Source organism: Vicugna pacos, chromosome 11 (assembly GCF_048564905.1).
Source record: "Vicugna pacos chromosome 11, VicPac4, whole genome shotgun sequence".
Lineage (NCBI taxonomy): Eukaryota > Metazoa > Chordata > Mammalia > Artiodactyla > Camelidae > Vicugna > Vicugna pacos.
In genome coordinates, this window is record NC_132997.1 from 59446837 (window position 1) to 59464830 (window position 17994).

The window sequence follows — 17994 nt, forward strand, 5'->3', positions numbered from 1 at the left end:
AAAATTCTTTATCATTTATTCATCCTTGTCATTGATTTAGGCTTTTAATCACTGATTCAGGCTCTCATATATTTGTCACAATTAGAACAAAATATGCCTCTTCCATGTAACAATCCTTCCAATATTTAAAAACACTTTTCATATTTCTTCTCAGTGTTTTCTTCTCCAGACGAATTATCACCGCTTCCTTCCACTGTTCCCTTACCATCATGGTCAGTCTTCTATGTACATTTCAGTGTGTCTGCACCCATCTCAAACTGGGGTGGCCAGAACTAAACACCATATTCTAGGAACAGTCTGATCAAAGCAGAGTATGGCAGGGTTATTGTTTTGGAAGATATTGTATTGGAAGATATTAAAAATCTATGAAGATTAAGATATTTTTGAGGTTATAATATATACTTAACTTGACTCATGTTAATATTATTGTCAGCTAATGTCCCTAAATTTTGCTTCCATGAGCTCCGGTAAGCCACAATTAGCCCTATCATGTATTTATGTTATTCTCTGCTGCATGAACTAGCATTTCGGTTTTCCTCCAAATCCCACAACAAATCATTATGAAATTTTAATTCTACAAGAATCCCTACAACTTTAATGATGGTATTTACTTCTGAGTCATTTGCCTGGCAGTCTTGCCAGCAGTTTGCCACTGTAGTTTGACTTGGTGCTGCCTGTTTCATGAAGCCCTCATGGATGGAGGCAAATTTTACTTCCATGGAACCACAGCATGTTGTGAATCTCTCCCTATAAGAACTAGTAAGACTCTAAAGTATCCCAGGTGATAAGACTATCAGCAGCTTTTAAAAGCAAAGAAAAATAATAAGTAATATGTACTGCCAGTGTTCCTCAAGAAAGAAAAGAAGAATGAATTTATAATATGGGAAAATATAATTTTAATCCTCAATTACAAAAATCAAATGAGTATTAAGAGAACAGTGCAAAGATAGCCTCTTTACTCCTCCTTTCTCTTTTCCTTTTTCTTTGCTTTCTCCTTCTCTTTCTCCTTTTTCTTTAGTCCACTAAAAAGAACTTAGTAAAGGTGAATGTTTGGAATAATCTTGCAGAAAAAAATTTCAGGAAAACAAGGCTAGAAAATGTTATCAATTAATGGCCTAGAAGAACAATGGAGCTAAGCTACAGAGTAGAACAAAGGTTGAAGTATTAGCGCAGTGGAGATAAAGCTAAAAAAAAAGAAAAAAATTATCCAAGGCAGGTGATAAGCCTCACGCGGGTGTGGTACAGGCTCCGGGTAAGCAGAGCTCCTGGGAGCGCCAGACTGATGGACAAATATCTTAATGCTCTTCTTTCTTCTTTCCCAGAAAATGCATTACATGCATATAAAATTAATATACATGCAAAATTAATGTTGATTCTAGTACCACTTAGAGTCTTACATTTTGCAATTCAGTTTGCAATTAAAAAGAAAGACAAGAAAAGATGAAAGAGGGAGAAAGAAGAGGGAGGGAGGGAGGGAAGAAAGACAAAGGAGAGAGGAAGGAAGAGAAGGACGGAGGAAGGAAAAATGGAAAACAAAGAAGCAAATGGGGAATTAAGATTCAAGTTGTCTTCTAGTTTGAGTCCCCCTCCTAGGAGACTTCAGCGCTGGCTTTGGTTCAATGCTGATTTTAAATTGTAAATTCCTATAAAGTGTATTTTGTAAAAATTTAAAAATGTATAATAATGTTATTTAGCTTGCAGAATTCTGGCAGGTTGTGTTATAGTAATAGGTTTAAAGAACTATAGATGGGGCATACTGAGAACTGGAGTTAAGCCGTAGAAGACAAAAACCAAAATGGCAGCTCTGTGAACTGTGACTCTACTAAGCAGGTTTCCAAGACAACTGGGTGAGATAATCCTTGCTGGGAAGAATTGTTTAACTCTTAGCTACTTGGCACTTCTGGGAGGACTGCAAAATCTCTTACAGGATCAAATGCAGACACTGAATATGTAAAGAAAAAGTAAGAATCTAAGTACACACGTGGTAGAAATTATTATCAGACATTGCATAACTGCATGCTGCTCTCTGCAATGAAGTCAGAGTGAAATACCGGAAGCAGAGGCCTTCTGCTGTAGCCCCGGAACCTAGCACTGTGCCCGGCACACAGCAGCCCTGCCACATGTATTTGGACAGCTGCATCACAGTGGAGGGAGACTCAAGGGGAGGATAGTTTTCCAGGCTCTGAGAACAGTCAGGATGGAGAAAATCTGCCTGCCAGGCTCCTGTTTCCTTCCATTAAACCCCTTCTTCTGAGACAGCCCGAGGCTCTGTATTGAATCAATAAACAAGTTTTTAATGATTCTCCCAAGGGGCATCTGCATCTCAGAGAAGTTAGTGAATCTAAAAGAATTTCCAGCTAAAGAAAAAGATCTTTGGATAGAGACAGAGGCGTCTGTTCTAAAAGAGTCAGTCCTACTTTGGGTCGCCTGTCTTTGGAATTGGAATTGTTTAGTGATCTTCAGCCACACTGTCCATTTACCCAGCTCTGTACTTGACGTTTCCATTTAGAGTCTCAGAGATATCTTAACTCATCCTAAACATACCCCGCAAAGCACTCTCTTCCCGCCCTTCTCCATCTCAGGAAATGGCTCCATCACCCAAGCCAAACCCTGTGGTTCTGTGCAGTCTCCCTTTTCTCACTACTCACAGCCAGTCCATCAGCAAGTCCTGCCAACTCTGCTTCCAGAAACCATCCCACATCCCTCTTCTCCCCGCTACCACCACCCTGATCCCACCTGCCAACACCCCTCCCCAGAATACTGCAGGAGCCTCTCTGTGTGTGTCCGCTTCTCCTCTGCCCCTCCAGACTCGGCTTTCTGCACAGCATCCTCAGCGATCTTTTAAAAATGTAAATTGGATCGCATTATTCCCTTTCCCAGCTTAAAGCCCTCCCAAGCTCATAACTATGTTTTTAAGATTCATTCATGTTGCTGCATATAATTATAGTTCACTTGTTTTCATTTCTATATAATATTCAATGTGCCTGTATCATAATTAAGCTATCCATTCTACCACTGATGGAAATGTGGGTTGTTTCCAGTTTAGGGCTCTTGCAAACAAAGCTGCTACAAACCTTATAGATGTTTCCTGGTGTACGTTCGTAAATGTACATTTCTGTAGGATACAGTCCCAAGATTGTAGTTGCTGGGTTGTAGGTCATGCAAAGACAACAGAATTCATCAAAACCAGGTAGCATTAAGCTAGGATTATAAAATTAGATAGTGAGGCTATAAAAAAGCCAGGAAAAGAATATCATAAAAAAGTGATGACCATGAGGAGGGAGGAAGAGGCTGTGATGGGGATGGGAATGTGGTAGGTAGCCGCTGAGGTGCCAGTGTCCTATTTCTTAACCTATATGATATTTATTTTAAAACAACCTGTTAAAATGTTGGTTTACATTGTATGTACTCATCTGCAGGTTTGCTGTATTTCTTGATAAAAGGAGCCACCACATCTAAATAATACAGATAAACCCTCTAAATACAAAACTAAAATTAAAACTTTCCAAGGCACTTGGAATACAACTCAGGGCCTTTCCATAGTCAACAAATCCCGTGTGATGTGGCCCCTGGCTACCCCTTTTCCAGTCTTACATTCTCCTCTCAATCAGATTTTTTTATTTCTTCCTAATACTCATCTCAACGTATTAGTCATTAATTGAAGAGGGCAGCAAACTTTTTCTGAAAAGGGCCAGTGGTTACTATTTTTAAATTCTCAGGCCATGTGGTCTCCACCCAACTACTTGACTCTGCCTCTGTAGCCCAAAAGCAGCCGGAGACAATGTCTAACCAAAGAAATGGGCATGGCTGGGTGACAGTAAAACTTGACTTACGAAAATAAGCAGTAGGCTGAATTTTGCCCAGGCTCTAGTTGGCCACCTTGTGATTAATTTTATTTTCTTTCCAACTAGACTGTTAGCTCCATGAGAGCCGAGCCGTCTTTAGCACTGTCATGGCACTTGGGAAATATACATCTAGGTCCTCATTCATGGGGGAGTGAGTGTACCCACTGGCTTACCTCCACACACTTCCCTGTGTCTCTGTCCCTCCACAGGATTCCCTATAAATGGACACTCTCAACATCATAAACAGGATACTTACCATTTATTGAGCCCTTATGTGCTGGGCATTAAACTAGGTACATTTCATGCATGATGTCATTTAACCCTTATGGTGACCCTCTGAGTTAGAGCCATTGGTATTCGCATTCTATAGATGTGGAAAGTCAGTTTCAGCAAAGTTAAGGAACTTGATCCAGATCATACAAGTCAAGGCAGGGGCTGATACTCAAATCTGTCTCTTTAACCTCTACTCTGACATCCTTGGTGCCTGGGAATTTGGGTAAGGGCCCCACAACTACTGGATTATTCTAGGTTTTAAATGAGATCACGTATTAAGTTTGGCCCAGAGATCTCAGGGGATGTTAGTTACAAGACACCTTATCTTGCTTAATTTTCTGGAAGTAGTTGAGAGCATTAGTGGTACTTTCATTACTCCTAATATACAGCCAGTCCTCATTCAAAGCCCTAATTTAAAGTTGTAATAGTCCTGATTTACATTAAGAATTCTGAGGCTCAAAGAGTTTAAGGTATTTGTTCGGGTTCACATAGCCAAGGAAACTGGAATTTGGGTTTTTCCACTTTCTATTCAATGAGATGTTGTAAGAGAACAGACAAGGAAATGCAAAAGAAAGGGAGATTTCTGAAGCCCTCAAGAGGGGAGTGTTTTACAGAACAGACGGAATGTGGACAAGGAGAGATTTGGGGTGGGTAGAAGGGTGGGGACTGGAAACCAGTGTTCTAAGTTCAGGAAAGTGTTTGGTCACAGCATCAGGGACAGGAAGCAGAGGACACCACAGAGGAGCTGGGCATGAGGCAGGGGAGCCAGGCACTGGCCTGGAAGAGGACCCCAGGACAGGGTGCTGGGAGGAGGGGGAACAGTTCTAGAAAACTCCAGGCACGCTGACATTTTAGAAGAGGAATGCTAGAGAATATGAAGAGGGCGTGGTGAACGGTGGAGGGACAAACCCAGAAGAGTGGGTTCCCGTGGGCACCATGGAAGGAACAGTCAGATGAGCACAGGCAGCTTGGGGATCCCTGGTGACCTCAACAGCTGCCACTTCCGTGACATCACGGATATAAACACAGAATAGAGTAGCTCTAATGTAGTGTGAGTATATATATATTTTTTCTCCAAGAAGCCATGACAGAGGAGTAGCCTGCAGAATGAGTGCGGACAGGAATTGTTAGAATTCTGAGGTGGAGGGAGTGAAACACATTTATTCACCAAAAACCATAGGTGCTCTTTTCATTTGCCCAAAACAAGTTGTAATTTCAAATAGGATTTCTGCCTCATTTCCGATTATTTCAGTCTCTGCCCGTCTACCTGGAAGGTCTGACCTGCTTCATGCAGAAGTAGGGTCCTCATCTGGCCACCCCTAGCCCTGCCAGTGGGCTGGGATTCTTACTCCGAAGAGAAGAAAATGGAGGGTGAGAGCGGGGAGCATCAGCACTGAGAATGGCCAGGGGGTTGGGGGGTGGTGAGCGGAGGGCTTGGAACAGGAGGGGTTGGAGAAGCAGGGGCAGATGTTACAAACGCGAAGGGGTGGGCTGACCACCGGGCCCAGAAGCTCAGTGAGGATGAGAACGGTCAACAGGCCTGGCCTGGCTTGACCTTGTATGTCCACAATGATTAGGTGGAGACAGGGAACATAAAACAAACCAATAACAGGTGTTTGTTGCTGTGCACAGTGTAAAGGAGTTTGGGTATAAGAGAAGGAAGAGGCCAAATCCTCACCCTTAAAGGGCACATAACACTGGTACTGCTTTACACCTGGGGACAGCGAGGGTCTTCCTGCTTTGCACACATGGTCCTTATACACCTGAGTGATGAAGAGCCAAGACCAGTGAGGTCTGGATGTGGGGTTGCATCTAGACATATAGCTGAGAAAGAATGAACAGAAGGAACCAGCTGGCACAACACGGCCACCTTGAATTTAGCAACCTAATTTCTCTGTAGGTAAGAACCGTTTTAGTGCCCGATGTCACAGAGCTAGTGTGTGGCTAGGAATTTACTCATTGTCTAACCTTTAAAAGCGACATCGATTTTTAGATAACGAGAACAGTGTAAGTGACCTTGTACGCCTCTCTACCGGCCTCTTGTCTCTGGTCTTAAGTGTTGATTTGACTAAGTCAGTGTAACGTCTAATCTTAGATGTCTGAGGGTAATTTCTGGATTAGGGTCAAGGAGTACTGATAAAAATAGGAAAAAATTATAGTGTCTGTCCCAACATTGTCTTTTTCTACCTCTTCACGGGAAAAACGCAGAATTCTTTTCCCTTTCTGGGATGGGTTTGTTTATTAACCCAACCGAGAACACAGGGGACGTTTTTTTCATTGCTGCATCTGGAAAGGTTCCAACACTGAGTCATGCGTGCTTCCTTTAGCGACTATATCTAGCCTGGATTAAGGAACAGTAAACTGCTATAGAGTTTTTAAAAAGAAGCACATCTAGCCACAAAGAACAGACTAACATTTAAGAGGAAACAACCAAATTGACTTTGTACTCTTTAAAAAAAAAAAAAAGTCAGCCGGAGCAGAAAGAGTGGTCTGTTTTGTGGGATAACAGCAACTGGTTTCTATCACTGCTTAAGAAATGCGCAAACTTTGCCATTTAAGCCCGTTTCCTTTTTGGCCACCTATGAAGCCAGCATCTTGGGAGCACCTGGACTTAGAGGAAGGAGAGAAAGGACACAGTGGCTGGCCCTCCCACGAGAGGTACCCGAATCCCTTAAAATGACACACGCTTCTTTGGTCTTCTCAAGACCACCTCGGTCACCCATTACTCATCTAACTGTTTTCTCAGCTTACCCCATTGCCCCCCCATCTTTTGAGAAGGGAAGCAAGAAAACAGTATATTCCAGAACTTAGTTTATGTTTTGAAAGGACAACCAGCTGACTCCCGGAGATGCTGGAAAACAAAGGGTTAAAGTGAAGGCACCAGCACCTGCTCACTCCTGAGCAGGGCAGGTGGGAGAGAGGCTCACTGCGTTCTTCACCTGGGGCTTACTCAGAGGTGATGGAGTCACCGCTTCTCCAGTCCAACCCGGAAGTGCCCGTGCACACACAGGAGCCCCTTGGAGTAGGTGGCACAACTCCGTCGTCTGCATGTCACCTCCTTCCTTTTAGCAGTTTCTCAGAATATTCACAGGAGACCTTGCTTAATACAAGCTCTTGCTCCAAACTGCAAAGCGAAAGGTGAAATGCATGCAGATTTGGAATCTAGGTAGCTTTCCCATTATTTATTGTGTGACTCCAGGTTAGAGTGAGCTCAGTGTCCCAATACCCCCCATAGCCCTCCTCCTTCCTACTCCTGCTTTTTTGCTTTTCTAAGTGTGCAAATACGAGGAAATTGAGGGAAAAGACATGTGAGCAAATACAGTCATTTGGATTCTTGATGATGAGAATTTATTGTGTAAACATTAGGGGAGATATGTATCTTATTATTAAGGTTTTGAATTGATAGAAAACTTTCTCTTCAAGATTACTTATTTTAAAAAGATCACCTGTATTTTTATGTTCCTTATCTGAACCTTCGAAAAATAAAATATGCTGAGTCTCTTTTGTCTCTAAGGGGGTTAATAATAGCATGGAGTTGCTGTGAAGATGAAAAAATATGATACACATAAAGCATTTAGAACAGTGACCAGCATGTAATTGACCGGGTGCTCAGTAAATGCAGTCCCTCTTGATCAGGTGGATACCGCTCTGTGCCCTGCTTCCTGCTGTAGGGTTAGAATTAGGCAGGCAGAGCATGGGAGGAAGAGGGAGAGCTTTGAGTTTAGGTCCCCAGTTTAAAAACAAAAACAAAAAAACAACGTGACTTGGCAAAGTCGTTGTATTGCTGCCCACTGAGGGATGTATGTTTCTTGTTACTTGGATGGCAATTGTTACTCTAGAATCCAGTTTCACAGGCCCTGACATGTGACCCAGCCAGCCCATTTCCTACAACTCAGTTGCCTGTGACTTTCGTAAAGCTGGCTGCTCGCTGTTCTCCAGCTTTCCTGCTCTTTCCCTTGGGATGCATCCTCTGGCCGGGAATGGCCAACTGCCTGTTTCTACTCTTCTCTCCCCATCTTTACTCACACACCCTCCACTCAGCATCTACCAGATCTCCGCGGTCCAACGTGCTGCCGTCATCCTTTGGGCTCTGGTACTGCTTTGTAACTTCTGTTGCACACCCTCTGCCCCCGTGGTGTGATAGGGAAGAGGCTGGGTTCTGCATCCTAACCGCGTGGGTTCTAATCTAGACTCTACCTCTAACTAGCTGTGTGAGTTTTGACAAGTAACGGAACCTCTCTGAATCAGTTTTTCTCATCTATAACCTGGAAATAATAGTACCTGTTCCTAGGATTGAGGATTCAGTGAGCTGTGCATATGAAATGCTCAGTTAGCACAATGCCTTGCACATTCAAAGCACGAAATAAATCCCAGCCAGCAGGAGGAGGACAGCATTTGTGCTATTGTTTGTGTCTTGGTCTTAACTTCTCTAGCAGAGACTAAATGCCTCAAAGGCAGTAGTTGGCTTGACTCCTAAGGTAGGTTGTAGCCCAGAGCTGTACTGTCTCACCACTCCAAGTGTGGTTTGACGTCACCTGGGGGCTTGTTATACACGCAGAATTTCAGGACCTGTGGAATCAGCATCAGCATTTTAGCAAGGTCCGCAGGTGATAAAATATAGACCTTGAAATTTGAGAAATACTGTGCTCGTTCAGGAATTCAGTTGCTGAAGCTGATATTTTGGTTATGTTCACAATTGCCACTAGGAAAACAGACACTGAATTGTTGAGAATCAATACTGCCATTAGGTCACTGTCATTTATTTGTAAGGAGCCTTTAGACCCAGTGGTTCTCAAAATGTGGTCCCTGGACCAGCAGCATCAGATTCACCTGGGAATTTGCATTGTTAGAAATGCAAGTTTTCAGGTGATTCTAATGCATCCTATAGGTTGGGAATCACGCTTTAGAACACTGGGAAGCTATCAGAAGTACCACATCAATAATGTGCATCTTCCTCTTCCTGCCTTTTATTCCATCTCTTCTCTTCCATCTCTTTAAGAGGCAAGTAAGGTCGAATACCATATTATTTTCTCACCGTGTTTTCCGGATACTTGCTGGTGCACATACACAACTTATTATCTACCTGGCAGACTGACGTATGTCAAAATACCTTTTCTGGTATATGGGACACACAGCCTGTATGACTTACCTGCGGTCCATGTATTTTGTTTTGTTAATTTTATTCATTTTTTGAATAGGTGATAGATGCACATGGTATAAAATTCCCAAGGTACAAGTGTTTACGGTGAAAAGTAAGTCTCCCTCTCTCTTGCTCCAATATAGTTCTCTTCCCCATAATCACTGACCTTTCAGTGCACATATGTATTGAGCACCTACTATGTGCCAGACATTGTTCTAGGCACTGGATATGGAACAAAACAGACAAAACCTTGCCTTTGTGGAGCTGACTTGTAGTATTTGTTCAATAGCAGAGAGTATTGCAGTAGCTACAAGTAGGGCTCTGTAGTCAAACCAGCTGATTTTGAATCCAGTTTTCTCCATGTTCTAAGTGACCTTGACCTATTCTTTTTCCACCACTGTGAACTGGGTTCTCTTTATCTTGAAATAGATAAACAATTCTATAAGGTTGCTGTGAGAATTAATGAAATAATACTTAAAAAGCACCGAACAGTGCCTAGAACATAGTAAATGCTCAATAAATATTGGTGTTGATGATAATGATGTGATCTTAGTCTGCTCTTCCGTAATGTAGATGAGACATGGCTGAAGGATTTCTTTTCCCAGAGGTTTTCATTTCTGCTCTTTGCTACGTGATGATCAAAAAAAATCACCTTTTTTTTTTTTCAAATAAGCACAGTAAATTTGTCTTCTAAATTCTGATCATTAACTGCTTGTCTGCAGGACTATTTGCTGAGTTCTATCAAGCAATCAACTCCTACTCTTTAGACTACAGAGAGTATCTTCCTCTTTATTCTTGTTAATCTAGGTTTTTTTAAAATCCCATGTCATTTGGCGGTTTTCTACTATCAATTCATTTAGAGTTGTTTTGTACTATTATTTTCAACTTTAAAATTTTACAAGGTGCATACCTAGGGGGGATTCTGCATTTCACATCAAAGGAATTAAGCACTTCAGACCAAAGTTCTGACAATATAATTTGGTATAGTTACCTTAAGGACACTGTTTATTATTCTAGTCTCCAGCCAGTTGGGAAAACAACTTTCAACCCCTTGAAAAGAAACCAAAGTATTCCTTAGAGATGATCTTAAGATGGAAAAGATTAGAAGAAAATTATATGCAAAAAAAAAAGAAGAACAAAGGAAAAAGAGAGGGAAAAAACTCTTGGGGCATGAAAATATTTTTCAATATTAAGCCTAGACCTGTTTCATTTTTGCAGCATTAAAAAATTATTAGTGGGCACAGTGAAAGATTGCAAGGAATCTGGGTTAGGTGTATTCCCCCATGTACTGACGCTGGACCTCACGGAGTCTAAGAGGGAATGAGACACACCTATCTGACCAACCACAGTCCTGATGATCATTTAATGTATTCCCTTTCTGTCTTTCACTACTTTGTCCCTCATTCTATTTTGTATTATTTCCTGGTAGACAAAGTGTACAGATCTTTGAAAGGTGGATTGTAGTCCAGGAAACCTCCTCTCTTAATCTAGTCATGATAGGAGGGTTAGGACTAGGAAGAGGGGCTGGCTGGGAAGTTGAAGTGAAATGCCTTTTATTTGGTGAATGGTGGGGTTCACCATTGGTGGATTGGGGTGATTTGTGTTCCTCTTTAAACATTTTCCAGCCTCTGGTGTTTTATTGTCAGAAATGGATTCTCAGTAAGAACCTCAGTGCTCATAATTTTGAAAGGCATAAAGTCCACCCCAAATAGTGAAGCCTCCTCTAGCGGCATTTGCCGGGGTGCTTCTCCCGGACTTCGCACTAATCAGCCATGTAATGCAGTGCGGAGCTGACTCTGATTGATTACGGATGCATTAACCAACCAGCGAGTGACCACTCTGCCTTACCTTTGGAGCTTGTCATTTCTCATTCCCCTCTGTTCCCTCTATTTACTACAAGGTCACAATCCTCCTCTAAACTCAGTGGTTTAATTTATCATCATCATCTCCCATGGTGGTATAAGTTAACTGGGCTAAGCTGGGTTCTTGAGCTCTTTCAGAAGACAGCAGTCAGAGATTAGCTGAGGCAGGAGTAACATGGCGGGATGTTCAATGTAGTGCCATCATTCAAGGGTCTGTCACCTCAGCTGGGGTGGCTGGGACAGCTGAGAGCTGACTGGCATCTCCCTCCATGCTGCCTCTCCGTATGGCTAGCTTGACTTGCTTTACACCTTTACACAAGGGGCCTCATGGTAGTCAGGTTTCTTGCATTGGGATTGACTTCCCCTGAACAAGTGTTCTAAAGAGACTCAGGCCAAAACTGCAAGGTGTCTTTGAACTCAAAGCCATGTAAAATCACTTCCCCTGCATTTTATTGTTCAAAAATTGAGCCAGCCCAGACTTAAATAAGGGCAGTCCACAAGGCATGGATACAGGGAGACTTGGCTTATTGGATGGGGTGGAGAGGGCATCTTCAAACACCAGCTACCACACCCTCTTTGCCAGAAAATAGTCACCTTTATCTTTAACACAATGGTTACTCCCCTGCACCAAACACTTCTAAGAAACATAAACCCACACAAGTACTTAGTAAGTGAAAATGTGTGTTTTTTGGTAATATATATTTTTTAACTAAATATATTTGAAATTGTATGAGTGTTGTCCATTCATAGAATTATTTTTGTTGGCTTATCCACCTTTGTACCTGTTGGTCAGAAGCCACTACTAATCAAAATATTTTCGGATTATAGAATGTGCAGTTAATAAGACACTCAATATAGGTCATCTCATACCTTTCTAATGTTTGGTATAGTGGTATGTTGTACTTACTGTACAATAATTATAGAATATTTTGTTTATTGCAATGAGAGTGAGCTAGTTGCATTCATTCATTTAGTCAGTCAACAAATATTTGTTGCGTGCCTGTGATGAACCAGGCCCTGTGTTAGGCATTGGAGAGTAGAGACGCGAGCTGCTGTGGGGAATTTTGCCTTCATCACTATCAATAGAAGCATTTTAAATACTGTCTATATGATTCATGCATTCAGATGTTTGCGCACTAAAGAAAGCTGTGTTCCTGAATAACACTAACAGTTAGTGCTGATTAGACCCTTTCTTTGTGCATTATATCATTTCATTCCCCCAGGAGGTCTTAGGATAGAGGCAGAGTTGTTACCCCAGTTTAGTAGAGGCTGAAACTGTGATTCAGAGTAAACTGTATTCCAAAGGTCACCTCATCAGTAAGTGATGAAGCTTAAATTTGCATCCAGGGCACCTACTATGCAAAACTGCATTAAAATAACAGCATTGCCTTTCTTTCTGAATTCCACACCTTTTAAGAAATGTTTCCACCATTCTAAAGTGGTAAATGCATAATTATGTGATGACTATGACTCAATAGTGGTAGGACTATTTTAATTAATCTTGGCCAAATGAATTGACAGCTCCCACCTCCTTCTTAACTCTGGGCTTCTTTTGGTTTTGTAGTGACCATTTCTGAAGCCTAAGAAGGATGTATAGAAAAAGAATAGAAACGTAATTTTACTGAAATTTTACTGTATACCATCATCCAGCTTGACTTGCCAAGAGAGTACAAAGTTGTGGCATGTGAGTGGGGAAAAATGTGAAACCACTAACCTCTTTACCAAAAGCAATCAGGGATTCCAAAAATTTTTTATCAAGCACTTAAAATATGGCAGGCCCAGGAAAATTTTGGGTTCCTGGTTTGGGTTCTCAGTGTCTAGTGGGAGGGACAAGCAGATGTTTTTGCTGGCGACACACTTTGGTAAGGGAAGCCCTTGTTGGGGACACCTAACTTAAGATGGTGAGTAGAGGGTTGGGAGAGTTCGAGAGAGAGTCAAAGATTGGAGAAGTTAACTCAGGTAAAGAAGAGGAGTAAAGGTCCCATTAGGGAGTACTGTGTATGCAGTGGTTCAAAGTCTAAAGATTTTCAGGAATTCTAGGGACTGAAAGAATTGGGGATAACGGAAGGGCAGGATCAGTGTGGAGGAGGGCCAGAGAGAGGCATGTGGAAAACAGATTAACTTTCATTTTCTCCATAACTTCCCCTTCTGTTCTTTACAGAGTTGGAAGTGATTCTTTTTCTTATGTTTGTATTATTTTTTGAATATTTTTCAGTATGTACCAGGCATTATAAGTGGCTTCCCTTCTATTTGTGTATTTACAATGATGCTCACAGCTAGGCCGATCAAATTAAAGCACCAGGTGTCACATCGTCTTAATGCTGGATAAGTCATTCATTACACATTTATCTGGGAACCGCAAATCCTTTCCCCACCTCATCAGTTCTACAGATCCACATTTCTGTATATGTAGGTAACAATCCAAGAGATAGAGGCCACATCATGAAAAAGAACGGCAAAGCACTTACTTTCTCAAGGTAATCTCAAACCCCTTTGCACTTTCTAGCCCAATTCTCCAGCTCTCCTGAGAAAAAGCCACTAAAATTGCCTCTCCAGTGTACCCAGATGGAGGATGCTGGAGTCCCGCTAGGTTCTTCCTCCGCTGCCAACAGAAACAGGGTGGAGCAACCGAGAAGGGAGGCCAGGAGCCCCGGGAGAGGGAGGGGTGTAAGGGCGCAGGGACGGAGCGGAAGCCCCGCGCTGCCTCCGCCCCTCGCAGCGGAGACCTCCCCGGCCAACCCCAGCCCCCTCCGCTTCGCCCCGTCTGCGCAGACCTCCCCAGGAGGGAGGGCCAGTTAGTTCCTTTGATAAGAATATGTACCAAAAAAAAAAAAAAGCAGAACACCCACTCCCTTTCCCCAGAGTGTCTCTCCCCCGTACTCCTTTCCTCAAACTCTGCATAAAAAGCCCCAGTGATGAGTGCGTTCTCAAGCACTTCTTGGATTGCTGTGGGAATCACTGCTGCCTCCCTCTGCCCGCAGTTTCACAACCTCAACTCAAGGGCAGGCCCTCCCTCTCTTTTTTCCCCCCTCCTTCCACCTGACAGGGACCATAAATAACCCAGGCTCCTGGTGTTCCCAGCTGAGAACAAAGTTAAAGTTTGCCTGGAGCTGCCTGCCACTCCCTGCCCAGGCCAATTCTTTGTTTTCTCCCTCTGTTTTCCCTCCACCTGGGTTGGCCGTTTCTTCTTTCGTGTGTCGGAGAAGAGTCGCCCCCTAATTACACGCAGTAGCTCGCCGGCCCTCCCTAGTCTTAAGGCTGTCTCGGTTACCCGGGTAGACACCGGGCATTGGTATCAAATTACCGAAAGTCTACACTGGAGCAGTCCTCATATTTACATACAAATAACTCCAGGGCTTGCATTTATGTCACCATTCGGTCCTGCTAGAGGCTTGCCAGAGGAGCTTTTAATCCAATCAGAAGGAGCTTTAAAAGGATGTCTGCGGAGTGATCAAAAAGGATCTTAATCTCAATTAAATGTAGCCAGATTTTGTTCTTTTTTTTTTTTTTCTTCATCTGAACTATTGAAAATCACTGAACACTGATGAGTAGGAAAAGCTGTGTAATTCCTCAGTTGCCTACAAGGAGACGGAGATGCTGAGAGGAACTCAGAGGTGGTGGTGAAGACGGTGGATCCAACCCAGGGATTGGTTTGTTTGGGCTGATTTGAAGCTAGATTCTAAATCACTGCTTAAGGAATTCCTGGAAACATCAGTGAAACACTTGATCAGCCCAGCCTGGTGGAAATGGCTTTACCACAGAGTAAGCTCTTTCTTTAAGTCCTACTTGGTGTGTGCTGTTTTTGTTTCATAGGTAGTGAATGTGCACATAGCCCAGCTGTAAAGAGTTACTTAAAATAATCCCTTGGTACCGGGTGGCAGTAGAAAGTTGATCTGTTTAGTTTTTACATTTGCAAAAACGGTAGTTGATAGTGTATTTTTAGACTTGATTGGTAGTTTGAAAGCTGAGCTCTTGTGGTTTGCTGAGTTTGAAATGAGTGGAAATTATAAATGGTACTGAATGGAGGATTGGAAAATGTAGCTGGAGTGGGTGAAATCACTTACCTTGGAGAAAACATAGCATACATGCCTTTGTATCTTGCTCGGCCAGCCAAGCTGGTGTCCGGAAAGAGGACATAAGTCATGAAAAGGAGATAGGATTTGCCTGTTTGCGAAAGGAACTTTTCCACAGCCAGTGCTATGTTTTGAAAAGGATGGGAAATGTCCCAGAGGGCAAAAGGCATTTGGAAAGCCTGCCCTGTCACTCCTGGAATGTGGTTTTTCCGTGTGAGGTCATGTTATGCATGTGTAGCTAGTAAAAGTATTTTACGCAATTAACTCTTTGTATAGACAGTTAACGAACAATTTGTATAGTCCTTCTTTCAAACTGCTGACACCCCAGCTTGATCTCCAGGGAAGGCAGAGCTGCTTTCCCAGCAGGGTTCAAGCTGTAGGGGCAACTGGACTGAGTTGTTAATGTGACAGATTTCGAAACTGTGTGAAATTAATGTGTTTCAAGGTTTCCCGGATGAGCAGTTACAGTTCAGATTAAATAACTTGCTACTTACTTTCTTACATAAAAAGCCAGTTGAAATCCTGGGTGTGAGAAGACCATTTTAAAGAAAGTCTGCTCCCTTCCCTCATATAATTTCCAGAATGGTAAGGAAGAGGTGCCTCTTATTTTGCAACCCAGGTCCATTCAAACAAGCTGCCCTCATCATGGTCAGGTCAGGAGGACTTGAGCGGACATAACAGATCTACCTTTTTGGTAGGCTGGGGTTTGAGGTAGGGGTGAAGGTGTTGGGGGAAATTTTTTTAAATTGATGCTTAATGCCAAGGGCTCTTTCTGCTACTTAAATTAGCTCTTGAAATTATGAACTAACCTCTATCTATACTTTTTCCTTCTAAATGGCAGTTACAAATATTATCCAGGGGCTGGGGGAAGTGAATATGTGAAAATGGGTGACTTGCTAATGACCAGAGGAGCAGTTTTCTTCACCATGAACACGTCTTCAAAAGGGAAGCTTCTGACGTCAGCTTGCTTTGTATATCCGCAGGTGAAGATGCGATGACAGGGGACACTGACAAGTATCTTGGGCCACAGGACCTTAAGGAACTGGGTGATGATTCTCTGCCCGCGGAGGGCTACGTGGGCTTCAGTCTGGGGGCCCGTTCTGCCAGGTATTTTATCGTTGCTCTTTTTCCATAGTTAATTTTAAACAACCATGATTTGTCATAAACCGAAATCATTTTCATTTTTCCCATTACCCCCAAAATGTGCTCTTTGGATGAGGCTGTGAATTTGATGAAATGTTCTCCACTCCAGTATACACATGCTGCTGTTTTCTTTTGTGGTTTTCAGTCCTTAGTTTTATGTGATTGAACATGTTAATTGTTTGTTCTTTTTTTCCCCCACCTTTAAGTCGTGCTTCAAGCATAATAGCATAAGAGCTCACTGAGCAAACTGGGAGAACCAATCTCAGCCACATGTTTCAAAATTAAATTTTGTTCTATAGTGAAAGAAAAATCCTATTTTCCAATAAGTAAGAAACTTTGGTGTTTGCCCACTCTTCTCTCTTCGTTGCTGAGAGAACAGTTTATGATGAAGACTTAAACGAGAGCATTCTTGGGGAAAAATTACATACTGTTTACTGGAATTGTCTACCAACTGTTGGAGTAGCTCTTCGAAAACTATGCCATTAGTTTGTTTACAAGGGACAAGTCAAGAGTGAAACTGTGACTTAACCAAAAGTCACAGGCAGGAACAGTGGCACATTTAACACTTAAAACTGAAGCATCAAACTTGTATGTGGAAAACCTTGGTTTCAGCCTGACATTGGTTGAAAGAAAAGGATCTTGTCCAGAATTTGGAGATCTCTTTTCCCTGGTTGGATTAACAGCATGTTTGCTGACAGTCAGGTTATTTTAAAGCTAATAATTAAACCTTCTAAGCCAGAGCCCTGGGGACATTTTCCTATAGTTTAAGGACCTGTTGTAAAAAGTTTCACTGTCTGATAGTAAACGGCACTTCCCACAAAGTAAACCTGGGAGTTTTTTCTGTGTTGATGTGGCCAGTGTAGATGCTGAATTGATTTTAATTTGAGTTTGTCTTTTTTTTTTTTTAAATAGAATTTGGAACCTCATGTAACTTAGGAGAATTTTTGCTTTATAAATATATTTATAAAAGGCCTTGAAATCTTACTGTAGCAAGTATCACTAATAAATCAGGAAAAATAACTTTTTAAAATATATGTCATGTTTAAGGTAATCACAGATAGCGACAAGTTAGAACTGAAAATATGCAGAATCTTAGAGGATCCCAAGGGAAAATCCTGTTTAGAAATTTACTAGCTTTTGTAGTCCAATGACTAGCTGATTGTCTTCCTCGAATAATGTATCCATTTTATGACTCAGTCATTTGTATATAGGAAATCGTAGCAGCTGACCTCCAGGGAGAGATGAAATCCGAATATTGTCTAATTTTTTCTCAAGACAGTCCTGAGGCTTTTACACTTCTGGTTTGGATTGCATCATTATTATTTGTTGCTATTATATGTAACTCATTTTCTTACATTGGCAACTGATGTTATGCTCAGAGGCAAATATAAAAAAAAAATCTATAAAGCCGATATGTTTTTTAAAGTATTGTTAGAGTATTACCAAGTATAAGATTCTGAGTGTAACATTTAAAAACGAATGCATTTAATGTGTGACTCATTCAACCATAACATTTTTTCTTTTTTCCCTGTCTGATTTTTTTGCTTTCTCCTTCTCCTGTTTTTTTCTAAAAATACCTAAAAATAGCCCCAAGATCAGGTAAGAAGATACAGCACTTTGACAGTGTTTCTCTTCCCTCCCCGACTCATTTCTTCATC

The 17994-nt window shown here is 41.9% G+C and overlaps 1 protein-coding gene across 12 annotated transcripts in view; it reads left to right on the plus strand.

Annotated features, from left to right (window-relative positions):
* Nucleotides 1-17994, plus strand: part of ANK3 (ankyrin 3) — a 591977-nt gene that overhangs the window by 479332 nt on the left and 94651 nt on the right. For 7 of the 12 annotated variants that reach the window (XM_072971465.1, XM_072971466.1, XM_072971472.1 and 4 more), the window contains 2 exons: nt 9317-9370; nt 16177-16300. In XM_072971465.1, the coding sequence (XP_072827566.1) occupies nt 9317-9370; nt 16177-16300 (178 nt within the window). The remainder of the gene's footprint in view (nt 1-9316; nt 9371-16176; nt 16301-17994) is intronic. The other 5 variants (XM_072971474.1, XM_072971470.1, XM_072971469.1 and 2 more) reach the window with 1 other exon arrangement.